Genomic DNA, 27,734 nt, shown 5'->3' with positions numbered 1-27,734 from the left:
AGGAGAGCTGTCCTTCCTCTGAATAACTTCCTGCAGGATTAGGACCCTGTCCAGAAAGTCACTTGGCTCTCCCTAAATTTACTCTGCATGAGCTAGATACCCAGGCTGCTCTTCCCTCAGCCATGCTCAGGGATGCTCCATATAATCTCTATAGGACCAAAGCAGTCAGGATTGTACCTATTTAGAGTAATGAGACACACCAGATTCTTAGTTTGAAGGAACTATTTGGAGCCTTTCATAGAGAAATAAATAGCTTTGAAAAGTCGTAATCAAAATCTGTTTCAAAAAAAAAGTCTGCTTCAAGTGATAGCCTTTTTGTTTGAGTCTTTGCTAGAGAACAATATCAAAGATACTTTCCGTGCTTAGTTTGCTGTTTTATCTCCTCAGTATGTTGTCGTAGAAAGCTGCCCCTTTCAGTCATTTACTGAGTTCCTTTCTCAGGATGCAATTTAAGAAAATTATTGCGACTTGTGTTTAAAGATTGCCAATATTTCAGCTCCTTTCCATAATTATTTATGGAACTAACAGTTCAAGGGTTCTCACCAAGGGGAGGGCAGTGACCTGAAATAGGTACTTAAGAGGTGCTCAGGGGCTAATCAGTTGCTAAAGTTGTTTTCATTGTCTGAGTATGTCAAATAGAACATATCTGACTAGTTTAATTTTAGAAACAGATTCAAGATTTAAGTATATCAAAAATACATTTTGGTTTTTTTCCCCCAGTCATTGTTGGTTTCCTAATTGACAAATATCTGCTATTTTCCAAATATTTCTTTAATTTCAAAGTGGAATTCTAAAGTTAATGGGAACAAAATCCAGGTTTGAATGCTATCCCTGGTCTCTCTGGCAACAGTCCTAAAATTGCTTAACTAGGTGGGAAATGGGTGGGGCCTAAGTTTTGTCTCTCGTAATCTGGAGAGTGGAGTCTCCAGTTAGAGCAGTGGACCCAGTCAGTGGGCCAGAGATGCAGTCTGTCATCCTGGTGTCAGTCAGATGAGGCAGTCATCTTTTGGTTTGGTTTTTGTTTGTTTGATTTTGTTGTTGTTCTTGTTACTGTTCTGTGTTTTTCCTTTTCTGTTTTATTGTTTTGCTTTATTCCTCACTGCTTTCTGACACCATCTCCCTTTACCACCCTCATACCCCCCCACCAAACTGCCTTTCTTTTGCCCATTTCTGTGCCTTGACTTTCCCATTTTGGTCTCTATACAGTCTGTTCCTTGTTTCTCTGGTGGTTGCAGCTTCTGAGCTAACAGAATGCTTCTGTCATGCTGTGTGTTTAAAGCCTTGATTTTACTGCTGTCATACAAAACTTAACTTGACGTGGCTGTTGGGCTGTTATTTACAGTTTATTTCTCTCTCTGCTGCACTGGTTAAAAGGACACTGTCAAGGTATTTTTTTTTTATAATTTTTCAAATCATTTTCTTCACTGTTTACAATAACCCATTAAAAGCTTGAAACTTAGATCTTTCCCTTCCAAAGATCCTCTCCATCATACATTCACACTGGTTTGTTGTTGTAGAGTTGCGCCTATATGTTGGGCTGGTGCCATTTGAGTTTTTGTCATTGAAAGCGCATGTAAGAAGGTTTTTGTGGGGGGGAGGTGTGTGGGTGGACTAAAGGGGAAAGTGTTATGAATCAAGTGGGCTGCTTAGCAAACAGAGGGAAGAAACAAAAGGTCAAATTTGGTCCCTCTAACCTTGACAGTGTCCCTTTAAATGTTTCTCTACCACACACCCTGGACCCCAGTTACTGAGCCTGAGTGCTGCGTACTTTTTTAGTATGAACTTCCCTATGTGACTGTCACCCTAGCTATAAAGATTAAAGCTTGTCTGAAGCAAGCCATCCAGTTCACACTGGAAGAGCTTTAATCTGTACCATTTGCACACTTGTGTATTGGCACATTCTGCCCTCTTGCAGAGGCACATGTGATCTGGTCCCTCTTCCTTCTATAGCATCCTCTTGCTAAGGCATTTTTGAAGCCACACATAGAAATATCACTATTTTGTATTCCAGGAAAAGCAGTCATGCACTATTGCATCTGGGATCAGTTAAGATCTCATAACTATATAGATTTCGTGTTAAAAATGTAATTGTTTCTTTTTTGAAGAAACACCAAATTTAGAGTTTCTAGAACCATCTTTGGTAACATCATTGCAGGAATCACACTGAGCAGAATTTCAGCATTGCTTTGCGCTGCTCTGTATATGACCCATCACATCACTGAGGAAAAGCAACTGACAAGAAAGTAAATGAAATTCCTGACCAAAAGGGTCTCATCCATCAGCTCTGATAGCTATGTAATCAGAACTAGTAGGGATGTCACCAAGAGCTCCTTCCTTTGGCCATGGAGTTGAATAGGTAGGTCAGATGTGTTTGATCCACCAAGTCTTAGGTACCACTCATATATAAAGGGCACCAAACATCCAAAGTCTGATTCTCTGCCTTATTTCTCAGCATAAACCAGAAGATTCTCAGGGATTTATATTTCCCTTAGGCCAAGGGGGATTCTCTAATTCATAAAGATTTCCTGATCGCTCCCATCTTTGGCCTTTTAGAATTTGATGCTTTAGAATATGATTCTGATTGGGTCAGTTATGGTGTCATATTTACAGTTCCAAAAGAGAGTTGCAGTCCTTTTCCCTTTCTTTTTTGGGTGCAGATTGTACTACTTGCCATATTCTTTTGCCACGCCATGGCTCATCTTGTAGAGTTACTTGTGCAACTCCTCAGTGAAGGGAAGGAGACTAGTGCCTTAAAAATTGTCTCTTTAATTGGAAAGGGCAAAAACTAAGGCATTTCAAATGAGAGGTAGAATCTTACTGTGATGATCTCATCCACAAGTTACCCCTGCACTCCTCCTTGGCCTTAGTGTTTATTAGAACTTTCTTTAATGCGGTCTTCTTACTACCAATTTTAGGTTGGCCGTAAAGTAAAATTCCATATTTTGACTCCCATTTCCCAGTTGATGCCCAGTTTATTCTGGCAAGAGATGCTTGCTTTAGACATGCTTGCCTTAGATATGCTTTTCCCTTCTTGCGAATACCGTGAATTCAGTAAAATTGCAGATGCAGTTTACTTTAGGACTGAATTAAGCAGTAGCAGAGGGATTTGGGTTGACTAACTGATGATATCAACAGGCAGGGGCACAGCAGGGATTAGGAATGTGGCCTTGCAGCTTGATGATCTGCTTTGCAGTCTGCTCTCTTCTTGCACAGTAGTGAGCCAGACCTGGTGCCTCAGTCACTCATAGTCTAAGAGCTTTGGACATTCAACTCTGAACTTAATTGGTGCCATAAAACACTGTTACTCTGCAAAAGAACGAAGGTGCTATTGTGTTCTCATTATTATTATAGTCGTGAACTTCACTTCTCTCTTCCCTACTCCCACCCAAAATTCATCTTTGAGGGAAAGACAGTACCTTGGGCTTCTTATTTTTCCATCCTGCCCTTATTCTGGAGGGTCCTCAGGTGTGTTGAAACTATGTGTTGACATAGTTTTTGTTCTCTGAGACTTTTCCAGTGTGTCATTTGCATGTCAGCCCAGCTTCTCTCAGTGCATGTCAGCTCCAGGACACCTTGTGCTCCACGTAACTTCAATTAGCACCAGTTAGCACCCAGTGTGAATCCTATGGCTGTTAATAGAGGTGGAGTCCCAGCTCGGAGGGCAAAATTGGGAGAATAGAAAATATTAGGGCCAAACATTTCATACCTCATTTAATGGAATTGACCACTTCATAGAAAAGAAAGTTGGAATCATTGTCCTCAAAGGTTTCCCTTTGAGGTACATATTTTGACCTTTTAAACTGTAGAGCATTTGTGTTTTCATGGATGGTTATGTTTAGTCTTATTATAAGGACCAACTCTGCTATACTTCGGATTTTCAGGTTCCTAAAGAGAAAGATGAAATGGTAGAGCAAGAGTTTAACCGGTTGCTAGAAGCTACGTCTTACCTTAGTCATCAGCTAGACTTCAATGTCCTCAATAATAAGCCTGTGTCCCTTGGCCAGGCATTGGAAGTTGTCATCCAGTAAGTACTTTGATACTGCTTGTTGTATAGTGAATTCTATTTAGAGATTTGCTATTATACTTTAAGGTTTTCAGCAAGTCTTATTTGAGCTAGTTTTCACTTATTTTCATGTGAATTTAAATCTCAAAGTAAAACCATTTAAAAAAGAATGATTCTTAAGGCCACTCTCAGTTCTAAAATTCACAGCTTTTATGGTACTGAACTATATTTAACATAGCCTAGAAAATAATTTGCCACCCAGCAACTTTCTTGTTCCAGAGTATTAGAAATTTCAGTGGGCTTTGATGTCCCTGAATGTTTCTGATGGGTTCCTATCTTGGGCTGCAAAGCTGGCTTTGTGGCCAAGGCATATGTATTGTCTCTTTTAGGTTACAGGAAAAGCATGTCAAAGATGAGCAAATTGAACATTGGAAGAAGATAGTGAAGACTCAGGAGGAGTTGAAAGAACTTCTTAATAAGGTGAAATTTTATATTTTCTTCATAGCTGAAGATGGGGGGGACGGCTTTAGAAATTTTCAGTTTTGGTTTTGGTCTGGGGGGGAGAGAAGGTCCGCGCAGCTGGGACTCATTATTCTTAAAAAAAAAAAAAAAGTGACAAAAGGTACGGTTTTATCTGTCCGTCTTTTCAGTATGGTATTATTGGCAAATTGTTGCCAGGGGAAATAGATCTTTTCTGTGTCAGGTTCCCTTTGGCAAAGCTAGCTCAGTGCCCTCTGCTGGATTCTGTGATGAGAGGGAGATCAGTTGCACTGGGGTCAAATTCCCACTGATGGGGACAACAAGTCTGCAGCCAGGACCATAATTCATTGCCATAATTATTTTGCTTCAGGTGCCATTTATGAGGATAGTCCTCAGTGGTATGTCTGCTGAGGGCTCTTCTTTCCCACCACTTCGCAGAGGCCTGGTTCCAGTCTGGGAAACCATTTGTTTTCTCCTAATCCTACCACCTGCAAACGTATTATCAGCTTAGGGAGAAAACATGAAGTGGGACAGCCCCTGTGGGGAGTTTTTTGATGCAAAATCTGGGTGTATCTTGTGACCAGTCTTGCCTCACTTTCTCACTATGCCTTGTTTTTTCATGCTGTCAGATGAGAAGAGGTCTGTGCCCACCTTCTTCATGGATTGTGTGTGGCATGTGTGAAATGAGCAGAGAGGCTGGAGAACAGCCAGTTGGCAGGATAGCTGTGGGACCCAGTACCATCAGAAAGCTGGGAGACTAACATTAGGAATGGCTCTGGAAGGTTCTGTGTGGTGATTTAGCCTTTACATAATTTAGAAAACAAATCATAACAATTTGTTCCCCAAAACAATAAGTTTAAGTGGTGCTTTGTTTTTCCTGGAATTTGATTTTTGTGTATATATATATATATATATACACATATATTTTTAAATTAATGGAACACTCCTGGTTCTCCATTTGTTTTGGAAGACAGAAATGGTCTCACTTCTGATAATGATGTGATACCTCTGTGTTGAACCATATAGGATTTTTTTTCCTATTCTAAAATGTCATCATGTAGAAGAGGTATTTAAGAGTTTCAAGGACCTTGTATTGTAACCTGTTTTGGTATACTAGCAGTTTAGGGGAGGAACCGAAGCATGTGATTTGGAGATGGATTACATCACTATCTGAAATGGTAAATTTGTATTTTTTCCTCTTAGATGGTAAATTTGAAAGAGAAAATTAAAGAACTCCATCAGCAATACAAAGAAGCATCTGAGGTCAAGCCACCTAGAGATATCACTGCCGAGTTCTTAGTGAAAAGCAAACACAGGGATCTGACTGCCCTGTGCAAGGTGTGGTATACATACATGCCTAGGTGGTTTCCCTTGGGATCCTAAGAAAGAATATAGATCTGGGAAACTTTGGAAAAGGGAGAATCACTAACCAATCATAGGTGCCTGTGGTAGGAAGAAGAGGGTTTGGTACACAGGAACCAAGGGGACTGAACGGATTAGTTTGGTTTGAGATCTGCTTTTTCTGCAGAATTTCTACTTTGTTTTCGCAGTCTTGTACTTTAACTTACTTACATTTCAGTTTAGCTCCCTGTCATAGTTTACCGCTGTCAGTTTACAGTAATGATAACATAGATTTCAGTCATTTGTTATCAAACTGTCTGGTTGAAATCCCTAACTTACCTCTTAGCCATGGGATCTTAGATTCCTTAATCACCTCATCTGTGACCAGCGTTGATACTTCTTTGTAAGGGACCTGAAGTGCTTTATCCCATGCTAGGGACATGATAAATGCACAGGAAGTGGTAGTTGCTCTTCTTTTTCACTCTTACTTTGTAGCACACTAATATGCTATTCTTCCTTTATCTCTTCCTCCTGCATGCCCGCTCCCTCCTCCACACCCCATCTTCATTCTGGGCTCACACTGTAACTTGTCTCCAAGAACAACCATCCCTGAGCCCTGATCCAGCCTTAACCTGAGGCACACTCACAGATATGACCTGGACGGGCAGGTGGTCCAGGTCTTACACTTTATGGTATAAACAACTAGGTTGGTCTCTGACTCATTAAGATCAACCCAGTTCTCTTCATTTTATCAGGAATATGATGAATTAGCTGAAACACAAGGAAAGCTAGAAGAAAAACTTCAAGAATTGGAAGCCAATCCCCCAAGGTGAGGAAAACACACAAATGTTCAGAGGGATAGCTTTTGCTCTTCTTTGTTATATTTAGAAGGAAAATTACAAAGCACTGTGGGCTTTTGCTTATGTCCAGTGAATGGATTGTAATTTTAATATGTAGGAATGTCCTAAATATTTAAATATATTTGTTTTTGAAAAGATAACCTTTCTCTATAAGGTCTGATATTTGAATGAAATATATACTGTCTTCCTGTGAGTGGAATAGAAGGTGGGATTGCTTTAAATTCCCATAATTCTGAGGACTAGGAAAGTATTATACTTTGTTTCCATTGGATTTTTGATAGTGAATACTTATATGCTGATACTGTGCTTCATGGTGCATCTGGCCTCCAGTATATCTACTCTGTTCTGGAGTTGGGGATACTACCCATTCTTGCTTTAAAAAAAAAAAATGCTGTATTTATAAAACAAAAACGCTTTTTTAATGCCAGGTACCGATAATTTTTTTTTTAAGATTTTTATTTATTTGACAGAAAGAGAGAGCACAAGCAGGGGGAGAGGGAGAGAGAGAAGCAGACTCTCCACTGAGCAGGGAGCCCAATGTGGGGCTCCATCCCAGGACCCTGGGATCAGGACCTGAGCCAAAGGCAGACGCTTAACCAGCTGAGCCATCCAGGCACCCTGTCTCCCCACCCTTGCCAAGACAAATGAAGCCTGATAGTAATTTGCTTTATGTAGTGAGCTTGGCACTGCTCTCAGCACCAGTAATAAAGGAGATAAGGTCCTACTTTTTGACTTGTAATTTCTTTATATAAGGCACAGTACCAGGCTTAGGTTTCCTCAGTTACTGAGATTGTCCCCATCAGCCCACTGAGAATAGTAGTCCTTTAATAACCTGTGCTCCTCTGTTTTCATTTTGCAGTGACGTGTATCTCTCATCAAGAGACAGACAAATACTTGATTGGCATTTTGCAAATCTTGAATTTGCTAATGCTACACCTCTCTCTACACTCTCCCTTAAACATTGGGATCAGGTAAAATTCCTTTATCATTTATTTTGTTGCACATGTCTTTGAAAGGGCTCTTAGGAGAAACTTAATTTGTATGTGTGTGTTTAAACAGCTTTATTAAGAAATAGAAGTTACAGTACAATTTACCTATTTTAAGCAAACCCAGTTTGAAGTTTTGCCAAAGGTACATAGTCATGAATCACCACCACAATCAAGATAAAGAACATTTCCATCCTGGAAAGTTCTCCCTTGCCTCTTTGTAGTCAGTCCCCAGCTCTCCCACTCCTGGCCCAAGACAACCCCCGATTTCCTTTTGTCACTGTAGTTTTGTTTTTCTAGAATTACATAAAATTGAGCAAATACGGTACATAATCATACAGAATGTAGCCTTTTTTTTAAATATATATTTTAGTTATTTATTTGACAGAGACAGTGAGAGCAGGAACACAAGCAAGGGGGAGTGGGAGAGGGAGAAGCAGGCTTCCTGCTGAGCAGGGAGCCCGATGTGGGGCCCAATCCTAGGACCCCAGGATCATGACCTGAGCTGAAGGCAGACACTTAACGACTGAGCCACCCAGGTACCCCCAGAACGTAGCCTTTTGTGTGTAATTTCTTTCACTTAGCAAAGTTGTTGAGATTCATTTTTGTTGTTGGGATATCAGTGGTTTGTTCCTTTTCATTGTTTAGTAGTAGTCTGTTGTATGGATGTGCCATAGATTGTTTATCCATACGCTGGTGCGTTGGTGGACATTTGGATTGTTTCCAGTTTTTTTGGCTATAAATGACTGGAGCTGCTATAAACATTCACATCTTTCTTTTGGGTGTATCTAGGAGTGAAATTGCTGGGTCTTACATAGATCTTTAACTTTATAAGAAACTCCACATTATTCCAAATTGCATTCCCACCAGCAGTGTATGAAAGTTCTAGTTGTTTCACATCCTCACCAACACTTGGTACTGCCAGTTTTTGAAAATTTAGCCATTCTAATGGGTGTATAGTACATTTCATTGTAGTGGTAATTTGCATTTCCCGAATGATGGGTGATGTGAAGCACCTTTTCATGTACTTATTGGCCATTTGTATGTCAGTTCTTTTGTGAAAAGTATGTTCAGATCTTTTGCCCATTATTTAAAAATGTGGTTGATCTCTTACTAAATTGTGTAAGAGTTCATTATGTTCTTTAGATCCTGGATACAGTTCCTTTATCAGTATTTATACAATTCCTTTGTAAATATTTTCTTCCAGTCCACAGCTTCCTTTTTCATTTTCTAAATGGTATCTTTCAAAGAGCAAAACTTTGTAATTTTATGAAGTTCCTATTTCCTCAACTCTCTATAAGCTTTGTGCTTTTTGTATCCTGAAAAATCTTTGTCTAAACTTAGATCACTAAATTTTCTCTTGTTTTCTTCCTGAAGTTTTATGGACTTAGCTCTAATAGTTAGGTCTATGATTCATTTTAAATTAATTTTCATGTACAATGAGAGATGAGGGTAGGGTTCAGATTTTTCCATATGGTTATCTAATTAATTATTCTGGCACCATCCTTTTTCTTCATTTGTCTTGGCACCTTTTTTGAAAATCAGTTGACCATGTGTGAGACTGTTTATGGTTACTCCTTCCTATTCATTCATTGGTCCACATGCCACTGTCATATTGTCTTGATTACTGTTGCTTTATGGTACGTCTTGAAATTAGGGTAGTGTAAGTTCTTCAACTTTTTTTTAAAATTATTTTGGCTACTTTAGGTCTTCTGTATTTCCATAAAAATTTTAGAATCAGCTTGTCAATTTCTATTTAAAAAAATACCTTTTGGGATTTTGATTGGTATTGGGATTTGAACATGGTATCCCTCTCCATTTATTTAGGTTTTCTTTAATATTTTTCAGCCATATTTTACAGTTTTCAATGTACAGGTTTTACACATCTTTTGTCAAATTATTCTTAAGTATTTTAAGTGTGAGTTAGTCTTGAACTGGTGAGAAATCACAGGGCTTCTTAGATATTGAATGGATCGATCTCTAAATCTGAGACTTTGGCCAGACCTAAGACTACAGAAGTAAATGTTACATTTTTACTCACATATTTTCATTTCCATTGTACGTTTTCCTTGTAAAATTAGTTTGCATTTTTTTTTTTTTAAGATTTTATTTATTTGACAGAGACCCAGTGAGAGAGGAAACACAAGCAGGGGGAGTGGGAGAGGGAGAAGCGGGCTTCCCGCGGAGCAGGGAGTCTGATGCAGGACTCGATCCCAGGACCCTGAAATCATGACCTGAGCCGAAGGCAGACGCTTAACAGCTGAGCCACCCAGGCGCCCCTAGTTTGCATTCTTAATCTTTAGGTTATACCTTCGTATTCTTTAGTGTTTGACTTAGAGGATTGGACCTGTTAGTGATAAAATCTTAAGAGAATTCCCAGTTGTTTTTGTTGTTGTTTTTCCCCATGTAATACTAAATTAGACCCTTCCTCGTCACGGATTTATCATTTGAAGTTTCAATATGTATCCATTCGTAATCTTATTAAATTCTGAATGTGGGTGATTTGAACTGATCGGTATGGGGAGCAGATGAATCAGTCACTAAAGTAGTGCAAGTTCAGCCAACCCAGTATTTTTATCTAATTCAAAAAAATCATGCTGTGTTTTCTCCCAGAAATTTCATGAAATTAGAAAATTGACTAGCCTTCAAAAATTTCTCTACACAGAATAATTTTCAGTAGATTCAAAGAAATAAGATCATTTTGGGAATCCTTCCAGGCCAAATGCTGACTTCTTTACTGTATGGATCCTCTTAGGCCAGTCTTTATAATCCCAGATTGTTTTTATCTAGTTTTACCAACTTTAGTTTTGGAAGTCTTCCTCATCTTTCAAGCCTGTAAGTTTAAGAAATAAAAACTGATTTTGTTCTTAGGTAAAGAAGATGTGATTAGGATGGTGAATCTCATATTCTGCCAAACATGTAATGCATTCAAAAGCCAAACAAACATCTGAATTTATTGAATCTTCTTCCTTCGAGAGATCCCATCCCCCACTCCCTTGGATAGTCAGGGCTGAGGGATTGGGTGTGGGACTATGAGGAGAAAACTCAGTCTCAGGAAGAAGAAACTGCCTTAATCTCACTGCCCAGAGGTGGCCATTAGGGATATTTAAGCATTTTTTCTTTTTTCTCTAGTTTCCTGAGATAGCTGTAACTGAATAGTGAGTGCTGGTTTTTTAATTTCTGCCTTAGAATATTGACTGTTTTCCACACTGTTGTTTTTCAGTGTTAATCTTACAGAATTCAGGATGTATGGCATAAGTTAAGAAAATGGCTGGACTTTTCTCTCCTCTTTAGGATGACGACTTTGAGTTTACTGGCAGCCATCTGACAGTGAGGAATGGCTACTCGTGTGTACCTGTGGCTTTAGCGGAAGGCCTGGACATTAAATTGAACACAGCGGTGCGGCAGGTTCGCTACACAGCTTCGGGTACGTCCCTGCTTCACTGGGGAGATAAGTCTCTTACTCTGAAACACGGTACTGATCTTTTGTTGAGTTTGACCTACAGAAAAAAATGTTAGGTACATTTCCTGATAAAATGTCGTATCATATAAACTATGAACCCTAATTTTAAAAATCTGCATTGACAAAAGGATTGAGCCTATAGAGCCTTTGGACATTCTGATCCATCATTGTGTAAAACAGAAAATTGAGGCAAGTTTCCAATTTGTACTTGAATTACTTTGTAACAACTGCCAGTGAGTTTGGACCTAATTTTTGCTGTTTTTTGTTTTTTTTTTGTTTTAAGATTCATTTATTTGAGAGAGAAAGCAAGAGAGAGTGAGCATGAGCAGGGGCGGGGGGAGAGGAGAGGAGAGGAAGAAGCAGACTCTGTGCTGAGCAGGGAGCCCCACATGGGGCTCGATCCCAGGACCCCAGGATCATGACCTGAGCCGAAGGCAGTCGCTTAACCGACTGAGCCACCCAGGGGCCCCACTGAGTATATTCTTAAAAGACCAGGATTTTGGCGCCTCGGCACAGTGGGACCCACTCCTTGTATTTTACCATCTGTGTCTTGCTCTTTGGATCCATTCTAGCCTTTCCTGTTCAGGTGGGCTAACTGCTCGGTCTGGTTTCTGATACTGGGAGCAGTATCAGACTTCAAAGGTGGAATTGCCCTGATTCCCACAGGCAGAAGGCTCAGTGCTCACTGTAGCTGGTTTCAGGGCACATTTAATGTAGAGTACAGAGAACCCGCTGTCCACCCACCTTTGGAATTAATAGTCTAGAGCTCTTAATGATAGCTAGTCCCCCCCCGCCCCTCCCCCCAGGGCCCTCATGACAAGTAGAGATATGACAATCAACCTTGCTTGCCCTTCATGGCTGCTTTTCTAGAATTGCCGAGATTACTGCAGATATTCTTTTTTTACAATCCCTGAAACCCTTTTCCATTTGATTTCCGTTTCATTTGCAGCTTCTAGCTGATGTTGAGACCTATAGCCTTTAAATAGCCATTTGCAGGCAGGTGAAGAACAGTGAGAAAGTGGACATGAACTGAGCTCTCATACCAATTTTGAGCTGTTTATGTATTTTTCTGAGATTCTGTAAATAGGTACTTAAGGAAAAAAACACAAATGAGGAAGAATAACAGTAACCTTTTTTCAGTGCCTATTCTGTGGTCCACTCTGAGCTTTATTCAGACTCTGGCAAGCTAGGCGTCACAGTGCCTTCTCCAGAACAGCACGCTCTGCACCCCAGCGGCATCCCGTAGATCCTCACCGTGGTCTTCTGGGGTCGTTCCTCTCCTGGTCCTTAGTAAGCACCTAACCACCGTGGAGAGGCACTGCTTTCATTGTTACAGACCTTTATTCTTCACTGTGGTCTAAATTTACTTAACCCTTGGTAAAAAAATAAGGCTCTTAGATTAGCCCAGAAGATCACCAGTGTATCAGGAAGGTAAGACAAGAACGGTGGTGAAGGGCCAGGACTCTAAGGTGGACTATTAGCATTTGAATCCTGGCAGTTGGGACTCATGTAGCCTTGTCTGAAGTTACTTTGCTGCCACCTTGGTTTTCTTCTATTAAAAAGTGAGGAGAACAGACTCCATACACTTATGGTAAGAATTAACTGAGAGAGTGCGTAGATTCTACCATGCACTGACTGTTCAGTACCATCCTTATCGCCAGTAAGGTCTTTTCCCTCTGACATCTCTAGGGTGTGAAGTGATCGCTGTGAATACCCGCTCCACAAGCCAGACCTTTATTTATAAGTGTGATGCAGTTCTCTGTACCCTCCCCTTGGGTGTGCTGAAGCAGCAGCCCCCAGCCGTTCAGTTCGTGCCGCCTCTTCCTGAGTGGAAAACATCTGCAGTCCAAAGGATGGGATTTGGCAACCTTAACAAGGTAACTTGCCCTGGGCATCTCTCCACATACTTGTTGTGCAGTAAGAGAGGAGAGGGGTTTGCGTTTTTGTACATTTTGCTATGCTCTCAGCTCTGGGAGATCAGGGTGAGAGTCCTGTCAGTTCATTCATTTCAGTGCCTAATTATATGTATATGAGGACCAAGTCTTCTGGGACCTAAGCCCAGAAAAACACAGACAACTCTAAATGTTGTTTTAAGTAATACATTCATGCTAGGGATTTCTAAGCTTATCTTGAGAGCAGAAGAAACTTTAGTAAGGTCTGAGAAGTCTTTCCTATTGAGGCACAGCTATGCTTAAAGCCGTGCTCTCTGAGCCCTGCCATCAGTTCCTGGGCTCCTTTTTTTTTTTTTTTTTTTTTTACCACAGGTAGTACTGTGTTTTGACCGTGTGTTCTGGGATCCAAGTGTCAATTTGTTTGGGCATGTTGGCAGTACGACGGCCAGCAGGGGTGAGCTCTTCCTCTTCTGGAACCTCTATAAAGGTAACTGCTTCCTGGTTTTAATCTTTTTCATATCCTTACAGGAATAGAGAATTAGGAATATTCTGGGTTTTCTCAAATATGTATGTCTTGATTTTTCATTAATTCAACCAACAATTCCAGAAATTCCTGGTAGGTGCTGGGGACATGGGGGAAAAAATACCCGCCGTCAAGGAGTTCATATCCTAGTGGGGAACACATGAAGTAGGTGAGCTCTCTAGGAACAGGGCCACAAGTAGAGGGTCAGAGTGAAAGCCCAGGGCGCTGCAAAAGAGAACGTAAAAAGAAGAATCAACCCAGGCAGGAGGCACAGAACCAGGGAAGCTTCCCATAAGGGGAAACTTGTATTCCTTACTCTCAGACTTCTGTATCTGGCCCCTCAGTCTTTGCTCACGTCCTTCAGAATGTATATATCAAACTCCTACCTCCTGTTTTAGTTTCTTCTGTAATTGGATTGCTCTTCTCTGTGGTGCTTAAAATGTTTATGTATTGTGTGTGTGTGTGTGTTGTGTGTGTGTGTAAATCTCGTGTCTTCTCCTTCAGGGCCTCTGCATGTACTGTGGGGAGTTTTTTCTTCTCTTCCTTCCCAATATGGCGTACTCTGCTCAGCCCTTCTGGTCTTGACCTAACTGCCACTGTTTCAAAGAGGCTTTTAGGACACACATACTTCCACTGCCTCAAATCTAAATTAAGTCCCTGTATTCTTTTCTCCGTATCCTTTGTTTTTCTTCATTGCTTTTATCCGTTCATAATCATAGCTACGTGATACTTACCTACTGATCCGTGGAGTTATATAGCCTAGTATATAGCTTTCGTATCGCAGCATCTCATACTATGCCTGTTACACAAGTCTCTTGCCTAAATAGTCACCAAATGGGTGAGTGAAGGTGGTGACGGGCGTGGAGGGACCTGGAATAGTTAAAAGGATGTAGCCCTTGCCATGGAGCAAACTGTCTAAGGTGGTCAGGGCTAAGGATTCTATGCCTTAAATATAGGAATGCCTGTTGGTTTTCTTAGCAAGGTCTGAATTACGTCTTCAGGATTTCTGTATTCTGCAAAATTGTAAGTGGCTAAGTACCTGAGTCACACGTTACTGACGAGAGTTTGCCAGCTGCCTTCTAAGGGATAGATTTTGAGTCGCAGTTTCAGAAACATAACGTCTCTAGCACAAGTATCACATGTCTATTGGCCATCAGATTTCAGAGTGCCCAGAATAATGTGGGGCCTGATGAAGATGTTCTTGAGAGAAGTCTGTATGAAAAGCCTGGACTTGTTCTTCCTGTTTCTCTAGCTCCAATACTATTGGCACTGGTGGCAGGAGAAGCTGCCGGCATCATGGAAAACATAAGTGATGATGTGATTGTCGGCCGATGCCTGGCCATCCTCAAAGGGATTTTTGGTAGCAGTGCGGTGCCCCAGGTAAGTAAGTGGGTAGAGGCAAGTGGGGATCAAGGTTCACACTAGGGCAGGGTTTGACACGGTCTTGTTACATTGGGCAGCACCGTTTCAGCCAGAATTAAGAGGTGTGCTGGGTTTCCATGAATGCCAGTGTTTGGAGTCTGTGTATAAGTGTGGGATTCAGGAAAGCACAGAGGCTGGGGGATTGAGAAGGCTATTTGCTGCATATCCCTCCTGGTCTCATCCAGCGTATCTGCGTGCGGAGTCCTCCGGCTCCTGCCTTTTAGACAAAGTGGTCAGACTCCCTCATGAAGAATCGCTTGGTACTTTGTTTTTTTTTTTTTTTAATTTTTATTTTTTTTTTAAAGATTTTATTTATTTATTTGAGAGAAAGAATGAGAGAGAGAGAGAGCACATGGGAGAGGGGAGGGTCAGAGGGAGAAGCAGACTCCCCGCTGAGCAGGGAGCCTGATGCGGGACTCGATCCGGGGACTCCAGGATCATGACCTGAGCCGAAGGCAGTCGCTCAACCGACTGAGCCACCCAGGCGTCCTGTACTTTGTTCTTTAGGCCCGTTGAAAGAAACCCTTTAGATCCTTACGATTCCTTTGAAAGAAGGTATATTAATGTTTCATGTGAATTAATGAGAGAATAAAGGTCAAGTCCTGGGTGGATCTGTAGATTTCCTAGGCAGGGCAACGTGGAAGCTTCCCTGGAAGCCGTCTGCGGTGTGTTTTAAAGCAGAAGCGTTCATCGTTTGACTACCTCATATCCCCTGCCTCTTTACTGCTCTGTTGTATCCACACCCCCCACCTCCCAGCTTTTCTCCTTCCAGAGAGGACTGCTTTGTCCTCTGCCCTGTGGTAACTTCTGCTCATGCTTTTTCCTTTAGCCCAAGGAGACTGTGGTGTCTCGCTGGCGTGCTGACCCCTGGGCCCGGGGCTCCTATTCATACGTAGCTGCAGGATCATCTGGAAATGACTATGATTTAATGGCTCAGCCAATCACTCCCGGCCCCTCAATTCCAGGGGCTCCCCAGGTGAGAAACTGGCACACCCCCTGGGCTTCCCTGGGAAAAGGCCATATCCCGGGCTTTCGGGGTAAACACCGTGCCACAGTTTTGGGTTTGTTTTGTTTTGCTGGGGGGTGGGGTAGATTTTAGTTGTTCTGTCCTTGGACCTGTCCACATAACCAGGAGCAGAGTAAAAGGGAGGGACAGTATTGTTTGTATCTGATTTCTCAGATTCTGGTTCTGTAAATCTAGGCAGTCCATATTCAGAATGGTAAACCAATTACTTTTTCCTTATTCAAACTTTTTCCCCTAAAAAATGAAAAACATTTTTAGTTGCACCCCATTTTGTAATGGCTCATGGGACCGTCACAGGGCATCAGTCACCAGGGGTCTCCAGAACATGCCCCTGCTCCAGAGCTCAGGGCCCCGTGAACTGTCCCTGGAGCTGAGAAACAAAGGTGCTCCCGAGTAAGAACAAATGCTGGATTCTTTGTGGTAACAGAGTAGTCGGGAACCCCTCTGCCCCAGTAGGTACTGTAGGAGGCAGAGGAAGCCCTAGAACTGGGTATCCCCCAGCACTCCATGATAAATAGGAACAGATGCAGTTATGCATCACCCTAGGACTAAGGCTGGCTTGGCTGAGTTTTATTGTCACATTTCTACTTTGGTCATTTCTGGGAGAATGCCCACTGATGAGGGAGATCCTTTTTGGTAGAATGATGGTCTGGGATTGGCAGAGCAGCCTTCAAAGGCCAGTAAGAATTTGGCAGTTCAAACACAACAAAAATAAAAGTTACTATGTGCAACCTGCTGATTTTTCTCTCATTTTTTTTTTCCCCCTGAAATAGCCAATTCCACGACTCTTCTTTGCTGGAGAACATACAATCCGTAACTACCCAGCCACTGTCCATGGCGCTCTGCTGAGTGGGCTGCGAGAAGCAGGAAGGATTGCAGACCAGTTCCTGGGGGCCATGTATACCCTGCCTCGCCAGGCCACACCAGGCGTCCCTGCACAGCAGTCCCCAAGCATGTGAGACTGACGGGTTCTGAGGGAAGCCCCATGTGTGAGTCTTTTGCTGTGTAAGCAAAGCTCTCATGGCAATCCTGGATCTCACGGAGAAACTCACTCTGGCATCTGGGCTCCAGCCAGCTGTTGGAACTCATGATGCCAGGTGGCCAAGGAGGTGGCCTCCTTTGAGGGACTTAGAGCTAGAGAGGCAGTTGTCCATTAGTGTGGAAGTCAGTGTTCTTCCTAAAGACTGAGGTAAGCAAGCCTCGTGAGAGGACATCTTAGTCTCTTGGTGTGTGGTGGTTTTTTATATTTTAAAAATAAAGCTTCATATAAAATTCTTTGTTGTTTCCCCTTTAGATTTATATATTTTTTTGAAAGATTTTATTTATTTATTTGAGAGAGAGAATGAGATAGAGAGCATGAGAAGGGGGAGGGTCAGAGGGAGAAGCAGACTCCCTGCTGAGCAGGGAGCCCGATGCGGGACTCGGTCTCGGGACTCCAGGATCATGACCGAGCCGAAGGCAGTCGCTTAACCAGCTGAGCCACCCAGGCGCCCTTAGATTTATATTAACAGGTTGTTGTGCCTTTGGAAATGCCAGTTTTATCCATGTTTAAATAAGGATGTTTATATAAAGGCAAAAAGTGGTTTTGGTCTGAAGATAGGGTTGAGGGGAACCCCACAGAAGCAATGGGCTACCTGATCGGTGGAACTAGAGCGTTCCCCATTGGGACTGTGGGGTGACGGTGTGCCAAGAGGGTGAAGCTACTGGTCAAGCATACGGGTATTAGAGGTGACTTGGAATTTTTAAGATAAAACAAGGCACAGAGTTTGGGTGGGTCTCTGGCAGACCATTCAGGCTTTACTCCCCAGGTCACCTCCATGGGTATGTGCTAACTTTCCACTTTTGTCCAACTACTGGTATAAAAGTTTTAGGAAGTGTTACATAAGGAGATGATCAAGGGTTTAGTTGACTGAACTATTGTTACTTTTCTATTGCTGCTCTAACAGATTACTGCAGCAGGCTCTGAGGGAAGATTCCATTTCCTTGCCTTTTTAGCTTCTGGTGGCTGTATTTCTTGGCTTGTGGCCCCCTTCCTCCGTCTTCAGAGCTCATTACGCCAATCTCTGCTTTTCTTGTTCTAGAGTCCTGTCTCCCTCAAACAAGGATACTTGTGATTTCATTTAAGGCCCACCCAGATCATCTCCCCATTTCAAAATCCTTACTCATGTCTGCGAAGTCCCTTTTGCCATATAAGGTAAAAACATTTTTACAAGAAGGGAACAGTAACTGTTCCTTCTCAGGGGCTCCTAATGGACAATGTTACTATAAACGCACATACATAATCTGTTAGATTTTACTCGTGTTAGTCAATTCTTCCCTATAATTAACCTAAATGAGGCTTATTCTTAGTAAGATTTGAGGGACGTTACGTTGGTGGGCTAACGATAGGATGGAGAGGCCTTTCCCCTAGTCTTCGAGGAACAGCAGCAGGGGAAATCACACCAGGAGTGAGTGGTATGAACAGCATGTGGTGGGAAGTGTACAGACTTTGGACTGTGACCTGTATTTGAATCGCAGTTCTGCCATTCACATTGTTACCTCAGGTGGGGGATCCGGTGTGTGTGAGGTGTTTTAGAACATGTTTTTTAAATAAGTAGCATAGGCACCTTGAGACAGATCACTGTTTCGTGTGTGACAACAGACAAGCCTAAAACTCAGAATCCTAGCAGCTGTTTCATTGCTCCATTTAAGTCCAGTTATGTGGGTGCTAGGCGTGTCCTTCTCCAAGCCCCAGCATGTTTCCAGTCCTTACGGCATCACTAATTAGTTGGTTATTTTAAATAAAATACAGTGTGACACACGGGCTGTGCCAGTGCACAGAACAGCTGTACCCAGATGACAACAAAAATGGCATCAGTGACTCACAGCGCACATGGAAACTAGGGAGCTTTATTGGTTACATATCGTGCTGCAGAGCCAACAGACAGCATTCGAGCCAAAGGATACATGCAGACAGGCAGCTTCCACTACACACATGCACCCAAGGAGCCCCGAGTCACTGCTCGTGGCTTCGCCCTGGTTTCCAGCAACAGGGTCCGGCCTCCTTGGTCCCATGCTTGGAGCAGGACTGTAGAAGCTGCTGCACCTAGACTCCAAGGGGCAGGGGTGAGACCAGAGCACCTGCCTGAATGAGCAGAGGTGGACTGACAGAGACCGAGGCCCCCCAGCAAAGGGGCCTCTGATGCATTAAGAGTTTTTTGAGGGCTACTTCCCCAGCCCTCCCAATCTTTCTTTAAAATACAAAAAAATAGACTTTATTCTCTTAAAAATACATTCCATTCAGTACATGTTCTGAGCTGTGAAGCAGCAGGAAAATAGGGCCCCTTTCCTATGATCTTGGGTGTGAGGCTTTGAGGAGAACCCTGTGCCCCACCTGGGGTAGTCAAAAGATAATCCCTAAAAGCAGCTCTTCCAAAGCAGTCTTGTCGGAGTAACAACAAACCCCACCTCAACAGGGACGACTGGGGACCCAGCGGCTGGGTACCCGTTCCTTTACCGGAAAAGGGTAGCACTTGGCACGAACCCACTACATGTAAAGCACTAAAACTGCCCCAGAATGCCAGCTCCAAGCTCCAGAGACCCTCCCCACACCCACTGAGGGGGGAGGATGAATGTGCTGACTTGCCTGTGATGGAGACTGGTGTCCTGGGCCCCACTGCAGGTCCCTTCAGCCCGTGTGCTTTCATTGCCAAGTAAAAGAAAATAGCCAGGGCTTCTTTGCCCGCCACCCCTTGCATCCTTCTCGGGGCGGGGGGGGAGGGGGTTGAGTACCAGAGTGGTGAGGGACTGGCCTCTGGCATTCAGCCCTCGCATACTTGCTCCAACCGTGCAGCTCTGGAGCGCCAGGCTCCCTGGGCACCCTCCCACAGCCAGCCACCTGCCAGTGAGCTGGAGCCGTGCTGCAGCAGAGGCTTGTCCTAACAGCGGGTCTGTTGGCTGGGGCGGTGGGGACAGCTGGTCGATTGGACAGCTATTTCATTACCAGGTCTCCCCTTTTCGTGGAAGTTTTCCCTAGGACCCCTAACAGTGAGGTCCAGGTGGTCACACACACAGGTTGCTTTTCAGAAAGGTGCCTTCAAACTTCGGAATTTGCGAGCCAGCCTTGCCAGCCGTTTGAAACCCAGAGGAACTGAGCCTCCAGCCTTCGTTTGCTATTACAAATGGTATCTTCTGCAATGCTGAGGACATTTAAAAATAAAATCTATTTCGCAATGGTTCTAGAAAGTATGCCGATTAAGGAAACACAGTACTTATCCTGAAATAATGGTTACAATCAAACCCTATTGCACTCAATTTAAGATCGCAGCCCCCAGCAAGAGGGCACCACCACTGTCCCTCCTCCACAGACCTTCTGAGGAGTGGCAGGTGTCGGTGCTGCTGCAATGTGGAAAGATCCAGACTTTGGCACCAGGAGCTACAGCACCAGAATCCAGGGCTCCAACGCCCAAAGATGTGAATTATTGGCAAAATCTTTGTAGGCATGGCTTGGCACCCTTTTGTTTCCACCAGCAGAGAAGAGCCACAGGCTTAGTTTCCTGTAACCTCAGTTGACCACGACAGAGGTCCGTTTCCTTTGGACTCTCAAGGTTGCCAACCAGTGAAGAAGAAGGGCAGGGAGGCTACAGGTGAGAGGTTGCAGCCTTGGGCAAGCTAGTTTCTGGGCAGTGACCCAGGGGAAGCAGCAGGAAGAGATTTTGAAAACAGCGTCTTAAACGGAGCCTCTGAGGCAGCACTGTAAGCAAAGAGAAGCTAGACAGCGATGCCCTTAGACTGGCAACACTCCAGAAAATGGAAGTCGGCGCAAAACGTTCCTGTCCCCGAAAGGAAGCTAGGTGTGCCCCAAGCCGCCTCCAGGGTCGCCCAGTCTGATGGCAGACACGGGCGCCACGAGCGCTGGTTCCCACACTGAGTGCAGACAGGGAAGACCAATCGCAAGGCACAGCAACACAAGACGGCCAACTGGTGTCCCGAAAGCCAGGGGACACTGTGTGCCAAGTGGGCAAGGCTGGCGCCAGAAGGGCTACAGAAGCCAGCTGACCTAATCCCTCCTCTCACAGACTAGAAAAACGAGGCCAACCGAGCTCTGCGGAGTTCATCCTCATGATGTTAAAACGTGGAAAAAATAAGGTCCAGAAAAACAAGGCAGGGGGGTAACCCCTTCCCCGAACCATCTGGATGCTACCTTCCAAAAGCATCAACCCCCCACAGGACAGTATAACCAGAATCCTCGCAGAATGCCAGATCTGGGACCCTTAGAGACCATTTCAAAGAATTCACTTTATAGATAAGGGAACTGAGGCCCCAAGAGGACAGTGACTCGCCCAAAGTCCCACAGCAAAGCCATGAAGAAAATTCCGCTTTCCTGAGCCTAGTTACACTCTCACTATGAAGGAACAGTGTCTGCACCGTTACAAGCCTCTGAAAAGGGATCCCTTCTTTGAACTGAGTGTTCTACAAAAAGCAGTGCCAAGAATATACGGTTCTTTGTAACCGCGCCCCTCCCACCCCCGTGACTGGTATACGGAAACTAATCCATTTTTATTTATGCGGCTTCCTGAAAGGTTTGCTGCATTTCGCGTTTGTACAAACCTGGGGCCTCGGTAGGCATTTATTACCTTTCCTCCAGTGAAGTCTTCCTCATGATAGTTCGCAGACCCTGAGGGCCCACCTCTGGAGGAACGCGCCAGCTTGGTAAAGTGCCATACCTCCTCCGTGGGGGGAAGGAAGAGGGACAAAGTCCATACCTTTCACGGAAATATTGCTCTGTGCAGTGACTGGGGAAATGCTTCTTCCTGCCCATCTTCCCCCTTGCTGGGCACTTGCTAGAAGGCAGAGCACGCTGGGCCAGGCCCAGTTTAGTCCGGGAGAATTCCGAAGGCTGGAAACGACGGAGTCGGCCTGAAGTCTCCAGCCAAGGGAGAGGAGCGGGCAGGGCCAGCAGCATTTTTTGGTGCCCAGGAAAGGAGATGCGTGAGGCTTGGTGCGCTTCCAGGTGCCTTTGGAAGGTCAGCTGAGAGCCGGGGGGCGGGGGGCATGACATCAGTCCAGTAGGTGGGTACCCGTGTGCTCTGCCCCCAGGAAACCATCATCAGCCAGGGGGCGATGTCAGAGAAGCTTCAGCCTAAAGGTTGGTCCCACAGTCCCCCAGGGGCAGCACAGACCTGCTGCTGCCCAAGTCTGAGGGACGCCCCCAGGTGGCGCGGACCGCTGCTGGGTCTCGGTGGGTACTTAGGCCCCTAGACCAAACGAGGAGTGAACTGGAAGAAACTAAGCACTGAAAGGGCGCCCTCTGACCCACCAAGGAGCAGAGAAGGGCTTTCGGCTGCTGTTGTGTGACGAGGATACAAGGGGTTTCTAGAGCTTTCCCCATTTGGGGGCCAGAGGGGCCCATCCGACCTGGGGACAGGGACAAGGAGAGAGGACTCATGCGTTGGGGAAGGCCGGGCCTGGGTGACTTATGTCCAGCTTGTAGTTTCTGATCCCCTCTGGCCAACTGGCAAAAATGACAGCCACAGCCTGGTCTGCCATCTCTCCCAGCCAAGGCCTGGCGTCCAGCCTCGTTAACTGGCCCGGCATCCTTCATAGGGCAGGAAGGCAGGAGAGCGGAGAAGCGGGAGCAGAGGAGACGGCGGACCTCACCCAGCAGGCTCAGTTGTCCTCGGCGCAGGGCCTGGCTGGCCGTAACCGCTCCTCAGCCCGGGCTCGCCCCGGCTCTGACGGCCCCGGCTTCGCAGGCAGCTCACACCGCTCCAGGGAGTGGTGCGGCCGCCTGTGGGCACCGAGTGCGCAGTCGTCCCCTTCCTCCTGGGCCAGAAAGGACAGAAGTGAGCTGTGGGGGACAACAGCGAGGGACAGGACACGCTCACTCCCTGCCCCAGGGGTCCTCTCCAGCCTGGCAGAGGGAGGCACAGTGTAGCAGACCAGAGCGTTAACGGCAGAGATGTGCTTTGGTCTGAGAACAGGCCAACTTAAACGTTCCTTGGAAACTAGGCCAGACCACACCCCCCAGCTTCTGGGGCTCGTAGGGTAGGGCAGGGCCTGGAGTGGGGGTACGGCGCCGGCCCCATAAGCAGGTGCCCGGCAGTCCTTGCATTCTGCACGTGCAGACTGCGTGCTTCTTGGGGTGAGCCATTTCCCTGCTTGAGGAGCAGGGAAGGACCCTGAAAAGGAAGCCGGACCAGGCTTTTCCTACTTCCCACTTACAAACTACCATAAGGCCGGTTTCCTTCCCTTTCAGGTCCTATACCTATCCGTCTTCCTCTCTCTCCTATCCAAAGCTTCAGGGACCTAAACACCGCCCCCCCTTAACTCCTCTTCTACCAGAATTCTGCCTTTTCCGTGTTCTCACTGGTCCTTCGAGCAAATGCAGATCAAAGAACACAAACAACACGAGTGAGAACGTCAGGCTGACAGGGTACAAAGTGCTGGATTCAGAAACAGGAATCTTAGAGATTCAAATCTTAGCTCTTCCAGTAATTCCCTCGGGTGGCCTTAGGTAATAAGGCACTTTGTGTCACTGACCCTCCGTTTCTAGATCTAAAAAATGGGGATAATACCTGCCCGCGGGGCTCTTGGAGAGACTTAGATGGTAGGGAAGTGCTTTGTCAGATGTTGAGTACCCTGTGAGGACTTACAGGACATTTCAAGTTAATGCACCGTCACCTGCCTTTTAAAAAGAAGGAAACAAGGCTAAGTCCAACATGTCCTGCATCCCTGTAGGCTCCGAATCTAAGAGACACTCCCAGAGGCTTCCCCTTCACGCCCCTGACGCTCTGACCTTCCAATGAGGAGGTGGTTATGGATTTATCTATCCTGTAATGAGCCTACTGTACCAGCCCTGCCCTCAGATGGAAGATGCAATGACTCAGACAGCTGTCTGGGGCAAAAGAGAGTGACACATGGGCATAAAGTGTATCAAGGAGGCCCAGGCTAAGCCCTCGCTCTCATTCCCCACATGCCAGCAGCCGCCGAGCTCTGCTGTGGGGACCCTTTCCCGGGCTCTCCTCTCTGGGCACGGCTTCTTGTGCTTCTAGGTGCTGCTCTGGGGGGTGCTTTAAGGGGACTTCCTTTGGCTACTCTGGCAAACCCAGAGAATGGAGGCCAGATCTCTCTTCTTTTCGTGTGGCCTTCATATACAGAAGAGACAAAACCGGGAAAAGGGTTCTGGAAAGTCATGCTGCCCTCTGCCAAAATACCTTCTTCAACATACTTCATTCTTCTTCCCCAAGGCCAAACCCACCTGATTTCCAGCAGTTCTCTGGGCACCCCAGCTCTACCAAAGGCAAGTGGAAGGAGGGGAGGGAGAGAGGCAGGGGACGGGGAGAGGGAGAGCAGGGGGCTCACCGCGCCTGCCGAGTGGTTCCAGGCTGCCGTGGTGCCTGCGTCTCCCCCCCGATTCCGACGAGTGAGCACCTCGGACACGGTGAGGCTGCTGTGGCTCCTTCTGGAGGCGAGCTCGGGGGCGTCCCCTGAATTTCCTGCCCTTTGAGTGCCTTGCTCGCAAAGGTACAACCTGGGCTGTCCGAGGTCTGAACAGTCTGTGGCGGCCCTCTGGGTGTAGGCGTTGGGAGCTTCCACGTTTCTGCCTCCTCGAGCTGGGGGGTCTTCTAAAGAGTTCAAGTCTCGCCGACTCTTCCAGGCGTTCCGCACGGTAACATGCCTGGTGTCTGCAGAGCCCGCTTCTGAAGGGGCACCATGGCTTTTCCACCTGATTGTCTCTGCTGGGGGTGCATGGCTATTTCTCTCCACGGGGTCTGAGGGCTTGATTATAATGCTGCTCCGAGAGACCACTGTTTCTGGCCTGTTCTTCAGGGGCCCATCTCCCGTTCTTTCAGCTTCCGGGAGCTGCAGGGCAATGTCATGTTTGTGAATGGAGAGCTCCAAGGGGGTGCTGATGTGGTTGCTACCTGACGGGAGCTCTGCTGGCCCAAGCTGGATGTTGCTGGTGGATGTGTGCCTCTCCCGCGGAGCCTCACCTGGGGCGGACCGAGGGCTGGGGCTGTCAGAGGGGTAGATGGTTATGCTGCTTGTCACCTTGTTTGGCCCTGGTCTGGAGGTGGATTTCTGCTTCTCCGTGGTGGCCTCCGTTCCAGATCCTCCCATGATTTTTTTCACATCCTTATCAATGATGACAGGTTTGATGATGGCCCTGGACCGCAAGGCCTCTCTGGGGCTGAAGGGCCGCTGGCTTGTAGCCCCAGCACCGTTGGTATCTGGGAACTCCACGGCATTGGTGGAGGCTCGGACAGGTTTCACAGATTCATTTTCTGTTCCAACATCTTTATCAGTCTCAAACAGGGAGGTTCTAAGTCCCCCTCGGGATTTGGCTTTTTCCCTAGAGTTGGGTTGGTGTTTTGGCTCTGGCTCCGGAGTGATGGTTGTGTTTACCAACTTGGCAGTCACGAGAGAGGTTACGTCCACATCGTCATCTGAGTCTGGCTTCTCTCTGCCACTGGATTTGATGACTCGGCACCTCAGGGCCTCGTGTGGACTGCTGTCTTCCATCACAACGGCTACGGGTTGATCGATGCCTTCTTTGTTTGGGGTTGAAAAGCCCTGAAGGATGTTCTCTTGGCTTCTGGAGCTATAAGGATACTTTGATAAAAGTGGAGGCTTGGAATTTGAGGAACCGGTATCAGCCTCCTGGCCAGTGGCAGCCTTTTTGCCCTTGCAGAGCCCTTCTGAGGAAGATCTTCGAGATGAGGCCAGGGACCCAATCCCCTTAGGACTGCCACAGTCTGCAGCCTGATTTAACGGACTTCCGTTGCCGGGTACCTGCCCCCTCTTGCCAAAGAGGGCCTCCGTGGAGGTGTCAGAGGCCTTGTCAGCTCTACCCAGTATGTCACTGGGAACAGATCCATGGGTGGTACTGTCACTAAATGTTCGTGTTGTCTTCTCCACTTTTCCCTTCAACCCACTCTCGGTACCTGGCTTGGGAGTACCCTTCCAAGCTTTACTGTGCTCCTGAGCAGCTGGTGGGTAGCGGCTGAGCACTGAAGGCTGCTCCCGGGGCCTCCTCCCTTCACTCTGAGAAGAGCCCGATGCATACCGGTCTTCAGTTCTCCTGGTCTCCTGAGTCCCACTGTCTGCAGCCGCCCCTACGTTGGAAGCTTTGGCTGCCCTCCTATTAGTGAAACTGGGAGAGGAAACCTGCCTGTTGCCCAGAGAATAGTTTTCACTGTTGAGCACAAACTCCCTGTTTCGATGCCTCTCCCGCTTATGCTGAGGGGACAGTTCCCGGGGCATGTGTTTGGACACAGGTGCCTCACTCCCATGGCCTCTGAACTTAGTCCTCTCGTGCCTGCCTTTGCTGGACAGGAAGGCCTCGTCCCCTGCCACCTCCCCATTCTCTAACTCTTTCTGTTTCTTGATTTGTAGCTTTATCTCCTCCAGCTGGCTGGCTAAGAGTTTGTTTTTATTTTGTTCACTTAGGTAATTATCCTGAAGATCATTATTTTTGGCCCTCATTTTCTTAAGTTCTTCTTCCAAAAATTCAAAATGTTTGATTTGTGTCTTAAGTTTCTCAATCTCTTGGTTAAGGTCTTTAACTTTGTTGTCTTCCTGATTTCGGTTCTTTTCATTTTCGGATTTGTTTCTTGTCTCATTCTCTACCTGCTTTAGATAGTCCAGAGTGCCCTTCCTTCTTGATTCTTTGCATGGCAGTGTGTTGGAGATCCCGTCCTCAATCCGTAGGTCATTCCTTTCCAGAAGATTAGAAGCATTCCTTGTATAATCTCGGTTCATTTTTTTGTTCTGCTCCAGTTTCTGAGTGAGCTCTTTTATCAGTTTCTCATTTTCTTTCTCCTTTTCATTCAAGTATTTTCTCTCACTTACAAAGCTCAGAGTTAACGATTTCAGCTTTTCTAACTCTGACACTAAACTCTGCTCAGTTTTATCCAGGCGGTCCTCGGAAGATTCCAGTTCTTTCACTTTGACCCTGAGCATCTCCAGCTCTGAGGAGATCTTCTTTGTCAGGTTTCTCTCCTCATTCAGACTCAGACAGAGTTGGGTACAATCATTCTTACTCCTGCCAAAGGCCTCCTCCAGCTTCTCCAGTTCAGCCATTCGTTTCTGAAGCCGCTCAATCTCTGATTTCAGCTCCCGGGTGAGGTTTTCTTCCTCTTCAAGCTTCTCCTTCATCAGCTGACACAGGTCCTCCGCTCTCTTAATTTCCTCATCTTTGCCTTCGATTCTCAGCACTCGCTGGCGCAGCACTTCAATCTCCGCCAGCATGCTGGAGTTGCTGCCTTCTGCCTGAATCACCTTGTCCTGCAGATCCAGGAGCTCATCCTCTGCTTTCTGGAGGTTTTTTGTGGCTTCCTCCAACTCATCAAGACGGCGGCTTAGACTCTGTAACTTAAACCGCAGGTGGCGGCTGGAGGCGGTATCCTTGTAGTTTGTAAGTTCAGCCATGTCTACTGCCAGCCGGTGTGGGCTCCTAGAGGCATCCAGTTAGGCTCGAGGGGATGAGAAATGGTTACCTTTCTCTCGGCATCCACAACCTTCTTTGGCAGCTGGAGACCATGATCAGTCTATAGAAGGAAAGCAGAAAGCATGTCAGGCAGCAAATCTAACATCTGTACTTCAGCTCCCAGTTGTTTTAATTCTTGTGCCTAGAACATAGCAGGTGCTCAAATGTGTTGAATGAAATGAATTTTATTTATTTTTAAAGATTTTATTTATTTATTTGACAGAGAGAGAGACACAGCGAGAGAGGGAACACAAGCAGGGGGAGTGGGAG

The 27,734-nt window shown here is 45.7% G+C and overlaps 2 protein-coding genes across 14 annotated transcripts in view; one reads left to right on the top strand and one right to left on the bottom strand.

Annotated features, from left to right (window-relative positions):
- The window catches only part of KDM1A (lysine demethylase 1A), a 59,532-nt gene extending 42,263 nt beyond the window's left edge, over nt 1-17,269 (top strand). For both annotated transcript variants that reach the window (XM_025856497.2, XM_025856498.2), the window contains 11 exons: nt 3,882-4,024; nt 4,393-4,483; nt 5,687-5,821; nt 6,580-6,653; nt 7,544-7,655; nt 10,965-11,097; nt 12,823-13,010; nt 13,398-13,512; nt 14,801-14,928; nt 15,800-15,946; nt 16,768-17,269. In XM_025856497.2, coding sequence (XP_025712282.1) covers nt 3,882-4,024; nt 4,393-4,483; nt 5,687-5,821; nt 6,580-6,653; nt 7,544-7,655; nt 10,965-11,097; nt 12,823-13,010; nt 13,398-13,512; nt 14,801-14,928; nt 15,800-15,946; nt 16,768-16,953 — 1,452 coding nt within the window. In that variant the 3' untranslated portion in view covers nt 16,954-17,269. The remainder of the gene's footprint in view (nt 1-3,881; nt 4,025-4,392; nt 4,484-5,686; nt 5,822-6,579; nt 6,654-7,543; nt 7,656-10,964; nt 11,098-12,822; nt 13,011-13,397; nt 13,513-14,800; nt 14,929-15,799; nt 15,947-16,767) is intronic.
- Nucleotides 17,270-18,872: 1,603 nt separating this feature from the next.
- LUZP1 (leucine zipper protein 1) overlaps nt 18,873-27,734 on the bottom strand; it is a 100,532-nt gene continuing 91,670 nt past the window's right edge. For 9 of the 12 annotated variants that reach the window (XM_073903198.1, XM_073903196.1, XM_073903195.1 and 6 more), the window contains 2 exons: nt 24,338-27,525; nt 18,873-22,798 (listed from right to left, as the gene is read on the bottom strand). In XM_073903198.1, coding sequence (XP_073759299.1) covers nt 22,643-22,798; nt 24,338-27,406 — 3,225 coding nt within the window. In that variant the 5' untranslated portion in view covers nt 27,407-27,525 and the 3' untranslated portion in view covers nt 18,873-22,642. Of the gene's footprint in view, nt 22,799-23,550; nt 23,661-24,337; nt 27,526-27,734 lie in introns of those variants that run through there. The other 3 variants (XM_073903204.1, XM_073903203.1, XM_025856881.2) reach the window with 3 other exon arrangements.

This window comes from Callorhinus ursinus, unplaced genomic scaffold (assembly GCF_003265705.2).
Source record: "Callorhinus ursinus isolate GAN/ISIS: 27379988/994484 unplaced genomic scaffold, GSC_fseal_2.0 scaffold18, whole genome shotgun sequence".
Lineage (NCBI taxonomy): Eukaryota > Metazoa > Chordata > Mammalia > Carnivora > Otariidae > Callorhinus > Callorhinus ursinus.
This window is presented reverse-complemented; position numbering and strand designations above follow the sequence as displayed.